The 23,846-nt window shown below is 26.0% G+C and overlaps 1 protein-coding gene across 7 annotated transcripts in view; it reads right to left on the bottom strand.

Moving 5' to 3' along the window:
* The window catches only part of Cyfip (Cytoplasmic FMR1-interacting protein Sra-1), a 70,652-nt gene that overhangs the window by 707 nt on the left and 46,099 nt on the right, over positions 1 to 23,846 (bottom strand). For 4 of the 7 annotated variants that reach the window (XM_067280751.1, XM_067280752.1, XM_067280753.1 and 1 more), the window contains 16 exons: positions 23,496 to 23,662; positions 23,275 to 23,425; positions 20,802 to 20,955; positions 15,617 to 15,699; positions 14,998 to 15,063; positions 10,131 to 10,204; positions 9,273 to 9,446; positions 8,972 to 9,200; positions 8,508 to 8,707; positions 6,587 to 6,677; positions 6,365 to 6,508; positions 3,575 to 3,665; positions 3,173 to 3,303; positions 3,022 to 3,094; positions 2,612 to 2,706; positions 109 to 347 (listed from right to left, as the gene is read on the bottom strand). In XM_067280751.1, coding sequence (XP_067136852.1) covers positions 109 to 347; positions 2,612 to 2,706; positions 3,022 to 3,094; positions 3,173 to 3,303; positions 3,575 to 3,665; positions 6,365 to 6,508; positions 6,587 to 6,677; positions 8,508 to 8,707; positions 8,972 to 9,200; positions 9,273 to 9,446; positions 10,131 to 10,204; positions 14,998 to 15,063; positions 15,617 to 15,699; positions 20,802 to 20,955; positions 23,275 to 23,425; positions 23,496 to 23,662 — 2,162 coding nt within the window. The remainder of the gene's footprint in view (positions 1 to 108; positions 348 to 2,611; positions 2,707 to 3,021; positions 3,095 to 3,172; positions 3,304 to 3,574; positions 3,666 to 6,364; positions 6,509 to 6,586; positions 6,678 to 8,507; positions 8,708 to 8,971; positions 9,201 to 9,272; positions 9,447 to 10,130; positions 10,205 to 14,997; positions 15,064 to 15,616; positions 15,700 to 20,801; positions 20,956 to 23,274; positions 23,426 to 23,495; positions 23,663 to 23,846) is intronic. The other 3 variants (XM_067280755.1, XM_067280756.1, XM_067280757.1) reach the window with 1 other exon arrangement.

Here is a 23,846-nt window from a genome sequence, read left to right as displayed (position 1 = left end):
ATTGACTTTCATCCATTTGTTGTGTGAGAGAGCTTATCATCATCATTAACTTGATGACGATAAGCTCTCTCACACAATATAATTTTAATAAAAAATGCAAATACTTACTCAACAGTAAATTCATTCTCTCCAACAGGTATACAATAAACAAACTGTAGTGCACTCCACAATCTATGGAATTCTGTGCATTCATCAATATTCATTACACCATTCATAGGAGGAGTTCCAATCCAAACAGGATCATCCAGGAAAGATTTAATTCTAGTAAGAATTATCTCAAAAATAGATAGTCCACAACACAGACGTTCTTTTGTTAACAAATCTCCTTCTCTTGCTATAGATGATTGCTGAAAATACAAAAATATAGACTAGCAGTACTTAAAAATTTTAAACTTCAATGAGCATTTTATAAGTACTGTACAACAATAATATAAATTTAGGAAATGAAGAGAAAAATCTTTATAAGGTATTTTATTATTTGTTTTACCAACATTCTTTTATATTTATGGGAAAGACAAAATCTTGATTCTTTCTTGAAAAATTAAATTATCTCAATAAATTTTGCAGTAATGTATATATGATTGTAAACAAATTTATACACAGTGATTCCACTTAATAATGTATAACAAAAAAAAATTTCTTATATCCCTTTTTTAAACATTTATCATAAAAAAACATCTATTGATATCTTAATACAATATATTAAATAAAAACTAACTCCAAAATTAATTTTCTTAAAAAGATATTTTGTGATAAATTTATGGGATGAACTTAAACTGATCTTAAAAAATGCACTTATCACACAATGGAATGAAATTACTCCTGAATATACTGCAAAACTGGTTCAGTTAATGCTGAAGAGATTAGTTATCTCCTTTTAAACATAGTACAGCCTTTAATTATTATAAATTCTCTATTTCCAATAATAGTTTTACTTTTTTTTTTTATTGAATATTAAATTGCAAAGTTGTAGAAACCAATCTGAATTTCATTTTTTTTTTTAAATAAGTTGTATACAATATTAATTCTCACTGTAAAACATGCAATCATTCTTTGTTATAAAAACAACATAAGGTTGAATTTATTTTGTTTATTTATATGTTGTTTAGTTATATATACATCTGTAAATATTAAATGGTGTCACTGTGTATACTTTTCCCTGACTATGGGACAAGACAGGATGCAGATGTTGCACAAAAAGAACTAGAATAATGCTAAAATAACAAAGAAGAGAAACCTTAACAATTCCTTAGTGTTAATAATAAGTGATTCAATTTAAAAAATATCTTTTTGAAGGTATGCCTTGTTACCTGACTGGTTGATGGCCTTGGCTGCAGAAGTCCATTTCAATATATAGTTATTTTTTCAATTTGACTATAACTTCAACTAAGTTAATAACTTAAAATTAACTACTAGAGTGCAGCCTATTATCCAGTCTTTGATTTACAAAAAAAAAATCTACACCAGTTTGGTGTTGCAAAAACTGATATGCCACAAAAAACAGTAGATTAACTTTGTTAAGAATTTCTCAACTTTTTGTCATACAGGCAGTGATTTTTTCATGCAAATCATTATCAGAGGTGAGTCTGGTTCATTAATATAACCCAAAGAAAAAAAGAAAGTATAGTATTGTCACTCTTATTCTCATTTCCCATTAGGAAGTTCTAAATCACTTTTTGCTCAGAAGACCATACTGACTAATTTTTGGAATGAAAGGGAATAGTTTACATGGAAAATGTGACAAGGAGAAACATCCAATTCAGTGAAATATTGTGAAACTGAACAGGGTCAAGAGAAGTATTTACAGTGTATGATCAGAAAGAATTATCTTTGCACTACAACAAGGAAGTAACAAAGATGCTTAAAAATCTGAAGTTAAAGATTATTTCACACTTTCCTCACAGCTCAGATCTGATATCATCAGATTTCTGATTTTGAGATTACAACAGCTCTCTTAATTTTGAGATCAGATCAAAAGTCAACACTTTTGTATGTGAAAGGAAAAGAAAAAAAATCAAAGTTTACTATGCATGGAAATAAAAAAATGGATTGAATAATTACAAAAATATGTCATTATTTTTTTAACAGGATTATCAGTAAACAATTTTTACTATCTTTTATAATTATTTTTTCTCTTCCAAAACTAATTTTATAAAAATACGTTATTTACAAGTGTTGATTGATAATTTTATATTGATCACAAAAATGACAGAAATGTTAAATAAGAGGAAGAAAAATTGTGTTACACAAACAATTGAATTTACATTTTTGATAAAAATTGCACAATTACTTTTTTTGCTAATTTTAATTTAACATTATAAAGTTAACAAAATAAATTCTTTAAGTTGCTTTGAGAAAGGAATAATTTAAAGACTACAAACAGGTTACATCTTTTTAATAGGTGTAACATTTACCTTAACTAACTAAATTTTAATCATTTACTAAGAGAATTAGTTTAAAAAAAAAAAAACAATATTCAAGTCTTTTTAATTTTTCATTTTAAAAAGTAACAATTTTGTTAAAGTTTTTTATTCATTAACCTTTTCATAATTACCTATAATATTTCAAATTCAAATTACAACCAATGTAAAAACAATAAGCCACCACTTACCTTGCTAGTACCAAGTCTTTCAACGTTTTGGACAACTTGCAGAGGTGCGTATTTAGCTTCTAATCTCTTAAGTTTTGTTTCTGGCTTTTCACCATCTAATAAAATACAAAAATTGTATTCATTTTAAAAACTCATATGAAAATTATAACACTATCTTATTAAAGAAATATCTGCAGATTTTACAAACAAATTGCTGTATTTTATTAACAGTTTTATTCTTTATTAATTTCTTTAAGCAGAGTATAAACAATTGCTACTATATATATATATATATATATATATATATATATATAGTATCAAAAATGAATGTATATAAAAATATTACAATTTAATTTAAATCTTAGAAATACTAGAGACTAATTTTATTGAATCAATTTTTTATATAATAAAGTCATATATATATTACAAACCTTTACAATATGGTCTTGGCAAAATATTTTGGAAAGGAGCAGCATGTAGTAAGTCACATACCTCTTCTTGTGACTAAAATTAGTTATACATATTTAAATTTTACATAATTTTTAAAATATACAATTGTTTTTGATTTTCAAAATAACTTACCAGACTTTGTTCAATTAGTAGACAAAACAAGAGTGCATTTCCCACTTCTCTAAAACTTTGGAACATTTCTGTTTTTACATCAGAATACTGAACAATATCAGTTAATTGTGCTTGATAATACTGCAACACTCCTAATTGAAATTTTTTAGATTTCATTTTATTATATATTTCACAGTATATAATACAAATATTGGCTTTATACGACTCTCGTTCATGTTTTTTTAAATGTAGAAGGTATATATATATATATTATATTTATTTACTTTTTCAATTATATAACTAACTATTCTTATTTAATGTACTGTACAATAAAGCTTTAATTATTCAGCTGAACTGCTTATGTGTGTTTTAGTATAACAGAAGAAGTATTTAGTTGTGTGAAATAATAAAATTTTGGCTTACCTGGAGATCCATAATCATAAAGTGGAAGTTTGCAAATTTTTGGCATCACATTCATCAGAGTAGTGGTATATTGAAGTAATGTACCTTGAATCTTCAAATATTTAAAATTAAAATCAATCTTTAATAAGTTATAAATTAAATATATCTAAACTTAAAATGACTTAATAACATTTAAAAACCATATACAATCCAGTCCATTTAAGAGAGTGTGCTTGAGATTGCTGCATTATGATCCCTTATCTGAAGCAACAAGATCACCCTGTGGGTTGTTAATGGTATTCCATTCTCTCTACTTTCTTGTGTCTTAGGAACTGTATGTAACTTACAACAAATTTGGAAATGTTAAAATTTATCACAATTTTTCTATACTTAAATATTGGTTTCCATTCCCATATCAGTTTTATTGTTCTATCAAGTATCAAATAAAGTAAATATAGTACATTTACCATCACATTACTATTCACTTCCCAGAAATACAGTAGAGGGCCTTACTCCAAAATTTCTGAATGCTCTCTAATGAGACATACAATATAAAAACAAATTATTAAAATAAGGTTGTGACCTCCAAAATCTGGTCACTAATCACTTCTTGCCTTGTTTCCTCACAATGGGAATGTGTGTGATATGAAGTGTTTGTTCATATACAAGGTGTAACAAAACTCTGTGCCAAATATTTTAGATATAATTTTCCTTCTTAAATATTTATAAGTTTAAAATCCTTTAAAAACATTTTTCAAATTCTACTTTATTTTTAAGATTTGCCTGCCAAAAAAGATATCAAAAAAAGGTTTTCAAACTTCTTGCCAAAGTACTAATAGTAGAGTTGTCAACTTTTTTAAGATTATTTTTCACTCTGGAATCTATCCTTAAAATATTGGTGAGGAGTTTTGTTACACCCTGTATATTTTGTGATACCTTTTTAATACATAACTGCTTCTTGTGTATATATCCAATAAAATGTGTTCATTGTGATTATACAAAAAAAATCTTCTGACTGACTGTTAAAAACCTGACTAATGGAAGGTTTTTATCAAATCACAACAAATACCATAGTGTAGAGAGTCTTGTCACTATGTGCCTTGGCAGTAATATGCTGTAAAATTAGATAGACCATTAAAAATCTTAGAATAAATAGTGCCCCTTTATACAGATTTCTACTCTCAAAAAAGCCACCAACATGGTGCTCATTTAAACAGGCTGCTCTAGTATTTGGTGCTCTGTTATAACAAGAGTCTTGTAAATATAAAACAGAGGGAAAAGAATTGGGAACATAAGATTGTTCTCTGAAGTGTACTATCCCTTATCTGATGCTCTGTTAAGTGGACTCAGTTGTACAAAGAAAAGAAAAAAACAGATTAAAGATAAAGTACTAAAAATCAATTTTTGCTGTTCTTTTGTGGTTCAATTTGTAAAAACAATGATTAACAACTTTAGATGATTTTATTTTTAATTTCTGTAATATTTTAAATATTTTACAATATTAATTATTAGTTATAATTTTAAAAAATTATAGACCTATAAATTCCCACTGTCATTGCTGTCTGTCTTTCCTTAATCTCGAGAATGGAGATCAAAACTGAGATCATATATGGAAAGCTTAGGGACAGGAAACCCTGATTAACTATTTATGTTATTTAAATTCAAAAGTTTTTCCCTGAAATAAGTTAGATAGATGACCAGCAAGACTTTATTCTAACAGGAAAAGTATGATGTACTACTAATTTGAGGTGAGAGCATATATTTTAAATTAAATAAATTAAAAATATGATTAAAATGCAATTTTTAATCATATTTTTGCAGCCTGGATTCAAATAGAAGAAGCAAATATTTATTGTGACATTGTCACAATAAATATTTGCTTCTTCTATTTGAATCTTCTTTGTTGAAAATAATACAAAATTTTAGGATACTTATCTGAAACCAAAATGAAATAAGTTATATAAAACAAAACCTGAAAAATTAACAATCAAGCTATCTCAAAAAATACAAAATTCTTAAATTTTTAAACTCCCAATTAGAAACTCATCAAACAGCTTTTTCCTTCCCTAAACTTAACAAAAGCATCTTTAGAAAATGTAAAAAATACTGTGTGCGCCATAGACATTTATCTGTCATTACAATTTTTCTTGAAACTATTGAAGACACAACATGTTTCATCTTTTGTTCTCTCCCATTCATTTTCTGCACATCAATATACACTGATCCATACTAACTGATATTAGATGACACTACTTGAACTTTATCTTCAAAGCCATTAAGTTTATAGTAAATCCCTTCTCTAAGTGATAATTCTCAAAGAACTATTTAGAAATATCAATTGCATCATATGTTAGGTCTTTACAATGAATAAGAGCTAAGCAATGACTCTTAAATCTGCCATTGGACATCATCAATATTAAATTATTTTTTATTTTAATTATTTTTTAAATTATTTTAGTATTTATTATTATATTTTATTAACATAATTTGATAAACGAAATATAAATGCAAATGGCCAAACATCTAAAGTTACCAAACACTTATACAATTTAGGAAATTATGTTTACTGTAAAATAATTAATTTCTTCCATTTGTTCTGTTCCACTTATTTTTGATTACTGAACAGCTAATGGAAACAAAATGAGAGAAATGGGGAAAAACAGAATATATGTGGTAATATCTTTTAATGTGCCGACTAGTAATTGTCTTGTTTTCAACATACAATTTGGCAAATGGATTGTTGAATATATAAATGGAAAACTTGATTACTGAACTATTTCAAGATTAAATATTTAAGAAAATAATAATTACCAAGCTTTTCACAATTTTTAGTAATTCTTCCATTACAACAGCAATTCCTTGATATCCTAATAATCTACAGATGGCACCAAAATGAGATGAGCCAACAAATCCATTATACATTCCATAAATAGTCATATTAGCAACATTCAATGCCTAGAATCATATAAGTAAAACTTTAATACATAAAACAAATCAATAAAAAAAATTAAAGCTTAAATATGAGATTGATACTTTAGTTCCCCAAAAGTAATGAGGTTGAGCAGCTGGTGTTTTTTCTCGCACAACTGGTTGGGTAAAGGTGATATCTTTCACTTTGACAAATCTATAATTCAACATAACATATTAAATTTTAGAAATACTTTCTTTATACAATGGAAACTGGTTGTTATAAATTATGGAGATTAAAATTTCATCATGTTAAAAGTTTAGTGTGTATGTAATAAATTACATTAAGCAAATCTATTTTAGTGCCAGATATTTTTGTAAATAAGCTTTAGGCTTATATTTTGAAAGCTAAATGACTTCCAAGTATACTATAATAACAACAAAAAGTCAGTCCAGGTTTATTTTCAGAAACTTGCTTATTAATAAAAATTACATCACTGATCATTTTATGGCTTTTTCTGGTCCTACAGGTACTAAGAGTGCTTTTTTCACATTAATCATAGATTTGGCCAGGAGTGCTGAGGACAACTGAATAATAAGGACAGGGTATAATGTATTCAAGACAGACCATCCATGAAAAATTCCTGGGGGTATTTTGATCATCTGGCTCTCCAGTGTGGCAGTTTGAAACCTTACCCACTTTGGCTATCCAGCCTTTAAATCACTGATCATTAGAAAATTCATAATATTTACCAATTTCTTTACTATTACATTCCTATATCTCAGTATTTTCATTCTCTCTGTCATCATCATTATTCAATTCTCCAGATATCATTAAACAAAATATTTACAGATATTAACATGGCATTTAGAATGAGTATTAAAACCATATTTTGACCTAACAATAATTCCAATTAAAAGTTGTCTGCAGCTAATCTTTATATTCATAGACTACAAAAAAGCAAATAATAAATAAAATAATTTCATTGAAATAAAAGATAAGCACTAATAATTTAATTTTAAAATAAACAAAAGTATAATAAAATTAATTCTATTAAATATATTTAATCAATCATGACTATATATACATATGTAAAATTCTAGAAGATAACAATAAATATATTTTAATAAAGCTACTTGAAAATTAGAAGGAAAAAATAGAATTAATTTTTTTCATTAGACTAACAAAACAGTAGATAAATAATTTCATATAAATACTTTTCCTCCTTTTACTTTCCAGGCTGTATTATATTAATATATAAGAAGGAAAATATAGCAATTGGTCAAAAAATGACCCCCCCCTAAGATTTTTACATTTTTGGACTCAGTCCTTAAAACATCAAGAAATGCAAAAAAGTTTGGGGGTTTTTCTGTATGTATGGATGTTAGTGTGTATGAGTGGGAGAGAGCACAATTTTGTTCACCCTCTTTGAAGCCTAAATTCCCATGCTATTTGTCAAAAATTTCTGAAATTTTGCAGGGTTTGTTTATTACAGGGAATGATGCTATTAAACTTTGGTAGTTAAAGAGTGAAGGTGTAGGGAGATATAATGGGGTTATAAGTCACATTTTGAGTAGGGTTGGACTTAATGACAATTTTACTTGTCATTAGCATTTACAATTTTTTTAAATAAAACTCATCTCTACCTTCAAAATTAAGCTTTATGCCACTTTATAATAATTAAGTATATAAAAAACTTTTAAATAAAATATCAAAACAGATTATCTCACATGCAATTTTAAATATTTAGAAAGTTAAGAAACACATTTTCAATTTTTACAAACATCTTTATATTTTTGATTTAATAATTTAATTCTCATGGAAATTTTTAGACTATTTATCATAGAATATTTCAAATTTTAAAACTGAATGAAAAAAAAATTAGAATCACAGTATTAACATATCAATTCATTTTTAACTAGAATAAAACTATTTAAATATTTGATAACTGGATTGGATGTTTTGTTTACCATATGATTTAAACAACAAATTTCCATCGTATTTATGAAATGTTATAACTGTTACACTTCTTAAACAGAATCTAACCTATTAGTAGCAGCATTGTAGCAGTAATTAGGCAAAAAATCATAATTTAATTCCCAAAATACATGGAGACAAATACGTCCATAAGGTGCTGAAACATTATGATTTGCTTCACGAAACATTGCATCAAAATCATCTAATGTGATATATTTACTTAATAGTTTGTGTGCTAATCTGTTGACACCAATTACTCCTTCCAGTTCCTATTAAAAATTGGAATACATTAAAAATATAGAAACTATCAAAATTATATAATATATACCATATATCTCGGCAGATAAGATGATAATTGAATCATAAAAAAAGGCCCCCAAAATCCAGGGTCGTCTTATAGGACAGATATAAACTAAAACTATAAAACTTTGATGAAAACTTATACTTCGTCTTATCTGCCAAGATATACGGTACATTATATATATATATATATAATATATATATAATATATATAGTAATAATAATATACATACAACAATTCCTGTAATATCTCCAGCTTCAAATTTGCTAATTGCTAAATCAAGAGATTTTTGAAGTGCAGCATTAATACGCTGAGCAGTCAATCTATTAAGATCAATTGATCTTCCCAAAAGTTGAACGTGTCTTTGCTTTAAAAGTGTTTCATAACGGTTAGCAGGAGGATAACTAAACCGAGTTCCATAACTAGCACATTCTGCCCTAAATCTTTTATCTAATAAAATGCTGAAAAAATATGATTATTAAAATAATATTGCTAAAATATTTAATTTTTCATTAAATAAAATCTTTACTTACCTTCCAGCTAAATGCTTATAATATGCAAAAATCTGATCACTAAGCTTGTATACAAATTGATCAAAACACAAATTAACTTCAGCTTCCACTTCATCATAAAGAAACTGCTTACGAAATTTTGTTAGAGCATAATAAGCACTATCATTGTATAAATCTAATGGATACAATACACACCTGCATAAAAAATTTACTTTTAGTGGTTTAGAATATTTTTAAAATCTTTATTTCCTATAACTAGGCTCTAAAAACAAAATATTTGTAATAATTATAACAATAGTAATGATATTTTTATTTTGTCTGTCAGTAAATCTTTATAAGTTAAAAATAAATAATTCTTAATTTATGTTATTTAAATTCTTAAATACACTTTTTTGATTATTTTATTCTTGTGTTTATTAAATTATATAATTAAAATTTTAGAAACTTATTTTATTATTGTTTTCCAGTCATGAATTTTCGAATTATTATTTATACATATGGAGACAACGAACAATATCATATTATTTAAGCATAATTATTGATGCAATATTAATAAATACTTTCACATATAATTAACTAATTAAGTACTAATATATTATTATGACTTATATAATATAAGTCATAATAATATATTAGTACTTAATTTAGTACTTAATTAGTACTTAATTATTTTAGACTACAAAGATAAATGTAGCAATTATTTTATTATAAAATAAATTGCATTCAAAATCAAACAGAAATCAATAATGACAAAATCAGATTAAATTCTGTATTTTTATATTAATACAGGATATTAATTATTAACTTTATTTATGATTACATTTATAACCAATAAAATAAAACTAATAAAGTTTATAAAAAAGTTTATTAACAACTTACTCCATCATAGAAGGATCCTTTGTTTTAAGTATATGATCAGTCAAAATCCAAGGTAATGACATTTCAATTGGAAACTATTTACCAGAAAAATATAAAATTACTTACTATAGAAAAAAAGAATCTATGATTAATAAAAAATTCTGCAGAATAAAAATTTATTACTTTATTATATATTTTTTGATTAAACTTGCCTAAATTTATATCAATATTGAACAAAAAATAATAAAAAATTATGCAGCTCACAATGCAGAAAAACTTTTATTGGTTAATTTTAAAGAATCAAATATGAATATTTCAAAACAAAGAAAAACTTATGTAAAAAGCATTTGATTATGCAACTTTATTATATCATGTCTATACATATAAGGCCATCTCATAAGTAATGTTTTTAACATTTAATTTAAAAAATTCTATTTTTAATTGATTTTGTATTCTTTACTGTTTACAACAATATACTACCTATCAATTAATTTTTCAAACTCTCTTTTGAAAAAGTTAGTTGGTTTTGTTGTGATAAATATTTCAACTGCATTTCTGAGATCCTGGTTTGTAAACTTTTTATAATCTAAATTTTTTTAGACATTGGAATAGGTGAGTCTGAGCCAGACCTGGAGAATAAGGCAATTGCAGCAGAACCTTCCTAGTCCAATGTTTTAATTTTGTTAGCAGTTAATTTTGCTATGTGCAGTCTAACATTGTCATGTAGCAAGATTAAACATTTTCTATTGAAAAGATGTGATTTTTTTTTATAAGGCTTTTTATTTGACAGTCTAATTGTTCACTTTCTACATATATTACTGGTTATTGTTTGATTGATTTAGGAGTTCAAAGAACATCATCATTCATATCTCCAAATGCAAAGCATTAGCTTTTTGAAATGCAAACTGCTACTGCTGCTTGTGCTTAATGTTTTTATAAACGATCCATTCTTTATCAGTTATGATTACTTAATTCAAAGATTTTAGGTTTTTCTTGCTGGCCAATTAACAACGTATAAATGTTTGTGCTGTGACAAATTCATTTGAGTTGACTTATGTTACATTTATTTTCTAAGTTTAGAATTTTTCTAAATAACTTTAAGTGCCAACAAACAGTAGATGTGATCAAATTCAGCCAACTCCTTAATAGATAGATAAGGTTCACCCAATAAAGTTGAAAAGTCATCTTCATTGAACTGGTTGTATGAAATATTGATCATTCTCTGATCTCAAATCATTCATTCTAAACTTTTTAAACTAACTTTGGCATTTTTGACACCATTTCCATACCCATTATATTTTTTGTAACAAAATGCTTTCCTTGTTTAAACAGAGTCAGAATAGGAAATGGTTAAATTTATTTAATATACTGTGTCTTACATGCATTTCATTCAACATTCATGATTTTGTTTGAAAATGGTATATGTTAATACTCAGATGTATGCATTATATTGCTGAATGTGTAGCAATCAAAAACAAGGCATTTATGCAAATGATTGCATTCACGTTCTATGTAACAGTTTTTAAAAAAATGGCATTACTTACAGGAGGACCACAATAAATATATATGCATATCGTCCGCAGAAATAGTCTTTCTTACAGATTAATTGAATAAATCTTATTTAAAAATTTATGGATTGCAAGTATTTAAAACACTGTCTTTTATAAATGAATGTAAATATTCTTGATAAATCTGAGGCATACATAAGGTGGACAATAAACCACTTTTGAATAAAAATTGAATAAATGTTTTGTTTTTTATTTAGTTATATATTTTTTAATATAATAATGTACAGAAAATGAACTTTTTCTTTAATCTATATATGGAAAGTGTCACACAAATATCCCTAGTTTTCACTTTGTAATTTATTAAATTGTGAGATGAGACTATAAAAACTAAATTTTCATGAAAAATTTCTGGTTCCATGGGCAGATTCTTGACATGGATAAAACACATTGGAATAATGAAGCACTTATTATGGAAATGAAATTCAATGATTTCTATGTGCTGTTCCTTCATGAATTTTTTCATAATAAATTTCCAAGAAACAAGTTTTCAAAATTTGAAATAAAAATTTAAAAGTATATAATAGCAAAAAACTTTTAAATGATAAAATGACTTACAGGTCGCGCTGTATTAATAAAATACCAAATTCTATTAATAAACCAAAAACAAAGGAAGCAATTAGTCCTCTCTTCTAACTGCATTCTGCTATTTAGTCTACCTTTTATATTTGTTGTTTTACACAACTTGTTAAGTTTCTATCTTATTAAGTTATGACACTGCCATTATAAAACAGAGAATTAAGAGCTAATGAATACTACTTGACATCCAGATGGCTGAATGGTTAAGATTGGAACCTATCATTCTGGGGATCCAGGACTGAATATGGCAGACCAAAAAAACCCAGGAATTTTTAAGGTTGGTCTGTCCCTCACAAATGGCTGCCTTACTGTGGGCCTGGCCAAATCCATAAAGAGCTCTTAGTGCCTACAGGACTGAGAGTTTTAAAAAAAAAGAATACTATTGATACTTGGATGAAAAGATTTTCATTATAAATAACTGATGCTACAATTTATGTGAGCAAAAAACAAAGTATTATGATAAAGAGAAATGCTTTCAATAATAAGGATGAATATATATCATAGGCTAGATTAAAAATGTAGTTTTTAGATTATAAGCTACTCACATAATACCAATTTAGATCAATGCTTTCTTAAGACATCTTACTAATTGTAAATTGCTTCCAGATACAAAATATGGCATTTCACACTCAAGCAAAATATAGTGGTATATAATTTGCATTGTAATAATTTCACAAAATCTTTTAAATGTTTTGCTAGTTCCAAAATTTGAATTTTCATTAATCTGACAATAAATGAACCTTTCTTTTTACATTGAGTAATACTTAAAGTTTGATAATAGTGAAGTAATGAAATCATACATCACAAATAGCTAAAAACAAAATTACTATATTAATCAATTCTGTGAAAAAAAGCAATTTTTGATAAATTGCATTAGAAAAAAAAAGAAAAAAATAAAATGAAAAACTACATTGAGTGTTGCAATTTTTAAAACCAATATATAATAGTATAAAATACAAAATTTTCTTAAATAATAAAATTATAATTATCATTTCAATTTAAAACTATTAACTTGATATATTGTTGAAAATATTATTTATAATTATTATGATACAGTCAATTCTCAAAAATGTAATCTCTGAAAACAATTTCTGAGAATTTCAGAAACACAAATAACATTTATCACAATGTTAATTGTATTTCATAATTCAATTCTATTATATTTTTCAATTTAGCATTAAGAGAGAAAATTTTGTGTTACAAGAGCAACTACATTTATTACTTTAATCATTAAAAATAAGATGCAAACAAAAAACATTAATCATCAAAAAGATATAGTTAAAGAATCAATAACTCTAAAAAAATATTTCTCTAAGCTTTCTGGATTCTTGAGAATCTACTGTAATACATTCTAGTCATCTAAACTTTTAAAATTAATTAATAAAAATGTATTAAACTAAATTCACATTACACATGCCACATATAGTTCATAAAATACAAAATAACCATAAAGTTAATAAAGTAATTTTATCATTCTGCATTGTAAAAAGCAAATTAAATAAGCATACTGTTAACAATTTAACTAAAAGCAATAAAATTTTATGAAGGCCATGCCAGAATATTAAAAAGTAAACAAAATAAGCATTATTTATTAGTATCAACTATACATCATGCTACAAGCAAAGAACTTGATATTTAATACATGGTAATTAATGTGTCATTAAATTTATTATTATTCAATTTTCATAAATTAAAATTGAGAATCTTTACAAAATGATATTTAATTTTATTAAATATGTAATGTAATGATTATCACATGCTTTGTTGGCTTACTATAAAAATTCTTTTACCAATTTTCAAGTTATTATTTTGAAATAGTTTAGAAGAAAAATCATCTTAATTCTTATAATTTTAATTCTATTTGTTCTTCACATAACAGGCTAAACTCTATTTTTAAACACTCTGTAAATAAAAGCCAGTAAAGTCCATTGAATTAACGACCAATTAAAACAGCAAAATAATTTAGTTTTTTGCATTTTTTCATAAAATGGTGGTAAATTTTATTTTTAACAACTAAAATTTTCAGTAAACCAAATAAAAGTTTAATTGCAAAAATATTTTTCAATAAAAATTTGATCATTAGCTATCATATGATAATTTTTCTTTCATTACTGACAGTTAATATTTTATTGTCTATAAGTTAGCTGAAGACGATCAAATTCTAAATGAAAAATTTCATGCAATAATTTTCTTTGATATCCTGAAATCAGTTATTCAACTTTTATTTTTTCTTAGATGAAAAAATCTATGAAATTTTAAAAAAAATGAAAAAACTATTAATTTTTAAAAACAAACTATCTGTTATTTGAAATATATTTTTATCAACAATTTGGATAAAATTTTTTATTTGAAAATTTTTAATAAATTTTAATTTAATAATTAAGCCTTATATGAATATACTTTACATCTAATCTTGATGTTTGTTTTGTAATAATTTAAACTAAGAATAAAGCATTAACAAGAATTAAATGTTATTTATTACTTTAAATTAGTATTGTTTATACCTAAACAAAATTAAAGTTTGCATATTATTTTTGTTAAATTTTAATTTTCCATTAATAATTTTAGAGAGAACACTAAAACCCACATCTTGCATTATATTTATCATCAACATGCATATTATTAAAACAATAGTGTATTAAAAAAATGCAACTATTAGCAGAATCAGATCTAATTAATGGCACCATATCTGAAAGTTGACAATATTTTGAAATCAAATCAAACAGAAAATACAGTTCATTCACCTGAGTACGCTTTTCCAGTGATACGATATCCTTACAATGTTGCGTATGGATATGATTGGCTGTACACTGGAGGAGAATAAAAATAAAACATAAAGTAATAGCATAGAATGCATTGAATGTCACTATAACTTGCTTCGAGAATTCTGGTAAAAGAAGTTCTCACTATTTAGAAAGCAAGAAGCTTATTTAACATCAATATATATATGTAAATATATATATATAATAAATGCATGCATAAGCAAAAAATAAAAATTTTACACCTATATTCATGCTATAAATAATGCATTCAATCAAAAATAATCATTAAACTTTAAATAAAAATAAAATTGCATTCCATATTAAATAAATACATGTAAAAAATAATTAATAAAGATTTTAATTTTTATAATTTTTTTATATTTTCTTCTATTCAACAAAAAGTATAACTAGACTACAATGATTATTATTAAAACATTTTTTCTAGAAATTCTGAAAATATTAATTAATTTTGTAAAATAACTGATTTTTAACATTTTGTATTCCTGTAACTAGACTGTATTAAGGGTGCAAAATATTTGTTTTATAACTACAGATAACTAAAATTTCAAACTATAAAATCTTAAAATATTTATCATCAAACCTGAATTCTTTTCCCCATCGTCATTTCAAGATAAAATTCCCTATACCACAGTTGTGATAAATCACAGCATTCTTGTAAAGTTTCTGGAAGAATAAAAGAACTTCATTATTTTTGAAAAATTTTTGATTCTACAAGAAAAAAATTCAAATAAAAATTTTTTGCTTAAAACTTATTTTAAAAATAATCAAAAATCACTTAATTATATTTCAATCACTGAAAAATGCATTTATTTTTACTTTTTATTTTTATTATGATATATACAATTTAACACAAAGTGCAAGAAAAGCAGATCCTTCAAATATGACAAAAAAAAGAGAAAATCCATTCAAACAAACAGAATTATAAATATCAATACATTAACTTTCCAAAAAAATTTTTTAAATGGAATATCAACATATGCAAACTTTTCTATTTTACAAATAAAGTGAGACAATCACTAGAAAAAGATCTGAAAGTTTACAATATTCTCAATTTGAAAATTTAATTCATATTGAGTTCCATATAACTGGAGCATAAAGGTATAATAAATTATTATAAGGTTGAATAGAGTAAACTGATACACAGATAGCTAGATTATCCAGAAAAAGAAAACCATTGATCCAATGATCTGTTGAAGAAAGTAATGTGATTCTCAAAAAAATGGATAATGAAGTCAGACTCAAATCATATTAGTAGAAACAAGTTGTTAAACTTATTTTAAAAAACTTTATGCAGCGTTTTTTTAATTTTTAAATGAAGCAAAAGCAGAAGACACCAAAAAACCATAATCAATGATTGATCAGAAAAATGCAAACAACAGAGAACAATAAGATAGCTTTGTTAGAACTATTGCAATAATGTTGCCATAAAATGCCTCTGTGGATGGACAAATCTTTAATAACTTAATTTTATAAAAGAGAAAGGTTAGTTAAAATTTTCTTAGAACTGGATGTGAGATACTAAAACAACACCTTATTGGCATCCAGCAATGAATTTAATATATTAAAAACATTTTGATCTCTTGGTCCTACATAAATGGAATGAACTAACAGATCAAATACAGAAGTAACATTCTAGAATTAGGAGAGAACAAAACATTAATTACAAATTTCAATTTAAACAAATACAATATGAAGTTTAAATGTAAAAATTAGAGTATCAATATTTATATGGTTAATGTTACCCTAGGTTCCGAGATGGCGACGGGGGAAATTTTTCCCTACATTGGAGACTGCGACGGGAAAAAATTTTTCCCTCGATTCAAGATGGCCGCGTTTCCGGCCGCCATCTTGAATTTCTCTGCAGACTCCGCGGACATTAACCGAAATAAAAAAAAAAAAAAATATTTTTACTCACTTTTCAATGGTGGTTGCCTACTTCTTCCTACTTTTTTTTCCTTTCCGATCCATTCTTTCTTCGGTTTTGCCAGCTTGGATACTTTCCTTTTCTCTTGGTACGGCTCTTTTCTTCCCTGTTCTTTTCGATTCGGCTGCTCTTTTATTGGTCGATTGGCGTTTCCCTCTGTTCGATTTATTACTACTTGGCCATATAAACGACAGAATGCAACCCCAAGAAATGTGGCCAAAATTACTTTTAAATGTTCCTTCAAAGGCAGAAGTCTTCGTTCCGCACTTACTACTTCGCAAGAAACAGCTTTCTCTATTACTCCGATGATATAATTTGCATTTAGAATCGCACGGAATGCAAACGGACTCGGTCGGCTGTATGCCTAATTTTACAGCAAATTTCAGAAATCTCAATGCGTTATCGATACGGGGAGGCAAACCTAGCTCCAAGAAGTCGTCTTCCCTTAACTTGTAGAAATCACGTGTGGTGCAACTCGACCGAAATTCGTCGTTGAAACTCAAATCGGCAAAACTACTCATTATTGAATAATTGGCAATAAACTAAACGCGGGGAGGTGGCAAGGAAAAAAAATGAAATATCGTAACCAGAAAAATAAACAGCAAATATTCCAATACGCAATTCGTCGCAACACTGCAGTAAACGATTCCAACTGGAAACTAGTCGATTTGCATAAAATTGCATTGAAATGAACAGAAATCACGTCACAGATCGAGCATTTGCATATTCGTTCGTAACACAACTACGAATTTCCCGCCGATATTACTCTCGCACGACATCACAAAAAGGCTCCCTCTACCGTCGCAAATTTACACACGACCGTCGCCGTTTCGAGGTTACAGGATACTCGGCAACATCGATCTCAGGGTTGAAACCGAACGGGGAAAAATTCTCAACGGCGTTGACGTCACGACTCTAGGGAAAAAATTTTTCCCCGCCGCAGTCGCCAAGATAGGGAAAAATTCCCACCACCGCCATCTCGGAACCTAAGGTAACATTAACCATTTATATTTTAATAAATTTTTAACAAAAAAAGAAATTGTAAATAATATAAAATGTTAAAGTTCAGGTTTCAAAAATTTCCAAGCAATGGATAGACCGTCCACATACTTAAAATGAATGCATCAAATTTAAATGTTGGTATTCTAATTTTTATTTTTACATTTAAACTTTATAATGTACTTGTTTAAATTTAGAACTTTCAAATTTGTAATTAGTGGTTTGTTCTCTCTTAATTTTATAACATTATTTTGTATTTGATTTGTTAATTTATTCCATTTATGTAGGTTCTAACTGAGAAAGACCTATGAATAGATTGAAAACATTTTTTATGTACTAAACTCATTACTGGAAGCCAATAAATGTCCAAAAATATATAGATTGTTAATTTTAAGCATACAAAATGTAAGATATTCAACCAACAGATTAAAAGAGGATAAATATCAAATAAATTATTGAAAATAAAATCAAATGTAATCTGTGTATTAAACTTTTATATGAAATATTGTTCTTAAAAAATATTATTTTACTATAATTTTTATAGAAACTGAATGTATCAATAAATAAATTTTATCTCATTTCATATCAATTATTTAATGATAATATAAAAAAACTGTGAATAACAAAATCTTTTATATTTTAATTTTAGAACTATTTTTGATGAGACTAAAATTGCACTGCTGTCAACAGCTGCACACCTTAGAGGTATGAAGGAGTACATGTCATGAGTTGCAATTTGGCACAGTATTTGGTGCCCAAATCATGTGCACATAAAATAAACAAGACTTGTAGATAATCAGGGAACTGAGAACCAGGTCAAAATAAAATACAAAATGCTGAGACTTTCTACAAATAGGTATGAGAGCGAGATTTGTGCATGCGTTACTCATGCTCTTGTCCCAAGAATGACTTTGCTGTTTTACTTGTTCTATTTCTAAAATGTTTGTTAATATGTATGTAAATAGACCATCTAAAATTTCATTAAATACCCTTTTAAATGATTTAGTTTCATATGATCTTCCTATAAAGAAAAAACCAGATTAAAAGCCATCAAATGGTGGTTTGTCTATATAATAAATTTTAAGAAATACATTAATTTAAACTATTTAAAAAATTGTCATTTGAAATATAAAATGAGTTAACCATTATTCTTTCTGTTCCAAAGACAATTATTCAAATTAAAGAAAATATTCCATTTTATTGGATGCATCAAGCATGTTATGAGTTATACCAAACATTTAATAATGGCCTTTTTTACATTTAAGCAGTAATATGAAAAGCATCAATTATATGAAACAGATAGCAAAGTTTCCTTTTCCCAAAAATCCACATTTATACTACTAAAGATCTTTTTTAGATAATATATGTAAACCACTGAACAATTAATATATATACAGCTGAACATGGCTATCTCAAAGATGTATATCTTGAAATTTATTTTTCCCCAAATTTTCAACCTAAACATGGAAAATACATAAATTCTATGTATTTTCCATGTTTATCTCATATAATTTTCTCCCAAAACCTCTATACCCCATATTATGGACTGAAGTGCCAATTACAAATTCAATGCTCAGAAACTACATTTTGATAGCATAACTTGCAGTTAGAAAACATCTCTTGAAAATACAATACATAGTTGCAATTATGCTACTTTTCTCTGATTGACTACAAATTTAACTTTTTGTCTTATTGGTTGAAGTCAGCCATCAGAAACTATTGACAAATTATTTGTTAAGGTATGTCAAAAATGTTTTATTTATACCTAATACAAGCATGTGCTGTACAGTACATGCTATTGTATTAATAAAACATTTCCTATCAAACCTCAATATTGTAAAATCTGTTTATCTTGAAATTTTTTCTCATTTCCACGGAATTCAAGATAAACAGGTTTAACTATATTCAAGTTTTCTTCATATTAATTAAAAAGAAAAAATTTCTCCTATGAGCATAAAAATGTTTTGTCAGATAAACAGTTCTCTATTTTTTCTCTGTTTCAAAGACAGTGCAAAGACTAAATTTAAATGCTTAAAATAAATGTTGAGCAAATTTAATATACTTATTTTTCCTACTTTAAACAATTATTTCTCTATTTCAAATTTTGATTACATTGTTCTAAATTCTCTAATTATTAAAGTTATTTTAAAAAATGACAAAACAGGTACCTTAAGAGCCAAGTAAGTAATAATTAAATAACTTAATAATCAATGAGTGAACTTGTATAAGTTTGTTAAAGTACTAAAATCTAGTATCAAAAATGTGATGATCTAATAATTTGATAAAACTGATTATTAATAAAGCAAAAACATTTGTTTTTGCCTTATTAACAAAGCTTTGTATAGTACAGTTTACATATAGAGAAAAAACATGCATCTTTTTCATTTCTGAAAATTTTTATTATTGTTGATTGCATTTGTTACTGGATATAATAAGTAATAATGTCTTATGATTTTGAGAAACTGATTATATTTCGTTATGTTGGCTATAATCAAAAATATATTTTGGCAGTTTTTCCTTTTCTTTTCCTGGTAAAATCTCTTATAAGTTATTTTTTTTAACTGTCCTTATACTTATTTCAATTTCATTCATATTTTATTCAGTTCTTTTATGATTTCTTTTCTGATCAAAGTATGATTATTCCATAGAAAACAGTATTAGTTGAGCTAGAGTTAATAATTGATTTATGTTTTCTAGAAAAATTTTTCTATCAGAGTAAAGCTCTGATATTAAAGTTTTGCTGATAAAGCAGATGCTAGCACTAATGAAGAGGCATTTTAAAATTAAAAAGCAACTATATAGGTTTACTACATTAATATACTATTAATATAACATTACTTACGACTAAAATTTAGGAGATAATTCCAATAAAAAGAAGCTTTATGGAAATTGTCAATTAACATCAAATAAGGTCCATCTATGTCTTTCCGTAATGTTCTCTTTCCGCCACTTTTATCCGAAATGAGAGATTCCAACATTGTCCGAACCATATAGAGCTATGATAAAATTTTTCATAATTTTAAATAACATTGAAACAATATTGATCAAATTAACATTGAAATTTTAATGTATTACAGTTGAGCGTCGATAAGTGGAACGTCGGTAAGTGGAATGGCCGGAAAGTGGAACGATTTTCAGTCGAACTGTGTCGTGCTGAATCGAATGTTTTTGATACTAAATTTACTTCTAAAGTATAATTTTCATGTTTTTTATATTCTTTAATATATTTATTTTGTTTGTACAAAATGCAGAAATAATTTTTAACGATACGATAGCCTCGATGATTATTATAAAAATTTTCGTTAGGCTTAAAATCGACGAAAATTCAACATGAAGCGACACGCAATGGAGAAAAATTCAACAGGAAGCGATACGCAACGGAGAAAAATTCGAACATCGGACAGGTTAATGTATTTTTTCGTGTAAAGTCGGAAACTGGAACAAATCATTAACTGGAAGGACCCCAGTCCCCAATTGGTTCCACTTATCGAAGCTCTACTGTAATAATAATACAATAATTCAAGAATTTTTTACATAAATGCATACAATAAAATAAATTTTAAAGATTTAACATTTATTAAATAAAAATGAAGAAATATATACTAATAATACTGTACTATGTAAATTTTTCTTCAACTTCTTAATTAAAAATCTTTCATGCAAGGAACTGGCTATTTACAGTAATTTCATATACAATATTGTTAAATTTTACTTGATACTATTTTTCTAATAATTAAACATATTTTGATTTTAACACCAGTGCTATAATACCAATAATCATAATATTCTTATATATTTAATTAAAATAATTTCAAACAGCATTAAAAAACAATATCATAAGCCATCAAATAATAAAATCATTAGACAAACTGTAAATTACAATCAACTATAATGATGCATATGATAACTTGATATTAAGTTTTATATAAAGTAACACTGCTTACAAAATGTTTAGTTGTGATAAAAAAGTAACAGGAATTAGGAAGAAAAGAAGAATGGAAAGATAACTAAAAGAAAATAAACCAGCAATGAGTTGCTCAACTTTTCCAGCAACATTTAAAATTTTGGTGGCACTATCTGTTGTCATATTTTACTAAAAATACTTTTTATATTTTTAACTATTATAAAATGGCAAAAAGCTTAAGTATATACAAATTTTATAAAAAGTTGTAAATGCTAACAATGAGTAAAATTGTAATTAAGTCCAACCCTACAAGAGACACACACAATCCCCCTAATAAACAAACCTCCTTGCAAAATTTCAGAAATTTTCAACAAAAAACACAGGAGTTATTAAGCTTCAAACATGGTAAACAAAATACATGCCCCCACACACATGGCTGAGCAATTTTTTGTCAGAAACTGTGAATGTTGTCTATACCTGGTGTGAATGTTGTCTAACCACACATTCTTTCATATTGCATTTATTATCATTAACTACAATCTAATATATTTAGTTTTCAACTGAATTCCTGAATTAAACTGTTTTTAATTTTCAAATGATAAGTTTTATAAGAAAAAATTTTAACTGAAAAAAATACATTTTTAAAATTCTCAAAATCATTAACAGTTGTAAATAAGGCATGTTAATATTATATACAATATGCTTTCATCATTTTAAGCCACACCTATAACATAACATAATTTTGAGAAGAAAACAAAAAGCAATTCTCTATTAGTATTCATTACATAGATAATTTATCCTAAGTATGTCAAGTTTGAATTTCTCTGAATGTAAAAAACACTGAAATAAAAATAACTTTGACAATCAAATTTATCAACTTAATAAGAATTAAGTAATGATGAATTATATCACTAAATTATAATTGTTTTTAATATTTTATACTTTACTTTCATTTTAAGACTAACTAATAATTAAAGAGATGATAGGAAACAGACAAGTGCAGAAAATAAAAAATTTTAGAAACTTTTTCAGAGAAGTAATTTTTAGAAAAAGTTCTAAACAGTAAGATATATGAATAAAACTCTTAAAATAATTTTGAAAAACTATAAAATATTAGGAGTCTTAATTTTTACTTGAATCATAAGCTGAAAGAGCAGAAACACTGTCAGTAGAATAAACTATGCATTTATATATATATCAACCATGTAAGATAATATATTGTTTATTTTATAGTTAAGAAACTGCAAATTTCTCTTATTAATATAAATTTTTTTTAAATCCTGAAAGAATATGAAACTTATCGTAATAAAAAATATACATTATATATGTATATTTTTACTATTAGATAAAATAAATTAAGATGAAACTCATAATTAAATAAAAACTTTTAGCTTATGTAATTTGCACTAACTTGTGTACTAGAAGGTCCAACATTTCTGCGTGGTACTTTAATTTCAAATGGTCCATTTTCTGGATCTTTTTTTCCTTTTAGAGCAGGATCATCTTGTGGTTCTATACCTCTCATCCAGTCAGCACAAGTTTCTCGAACTGAGACGAATATACTGTAAAACCCATTTATGTTAAATATATTGAATATAGGAATAAGTAAATTTTAAACATTTAAATAGTTACCTTCTGATTAAATCCTTTTTATTTTTAATAGTCTTTCTTAAGGGATCTCTTAGTGTTTTTTGCACAAATTCCTGTAATTCTGCATAAACATGACGACGAATTGCATCTGTAAACACTGTTTCCATACGACTCATCAATACTTGAAGACCTTTAATCATGGCAATAACCTAATATAATAAATATTCATAAAATTATATCAACAATTAGAATATTGCAATCAATGTCTTGTAATTCTATATTATCAAGATAAAAAATTTCCTTAAAAACATGAAAAGAATCCTACTCTATTCTCTCTATTATTTCTTAATAAATATACTTAAAATAATATTTATGGCTGTAGTAATGTTTTGA

The sequence above is a fragment of the Centruroides vittatus genome, unplaced genomic scaffold (genome assembly GCF_030686945.1).
Source record: "Centruroides vittatus isolate TY-2023 unplaced genomic scaffold, ASM3068694v2 contig_890, whole genome shotgun sequence".
In the NCBI taxonomy this organism is placed as follows: Eukaryota; Metazoa; Arthropoda; class Arachnida; order Scorpiones; family Buthidae; genus Centruroides; species Centruroides vittatus.
Note: the sequence above shows the minus strand (reverse complement) of the source record. Positions and strands in the feature narration are given on the sequence as shown.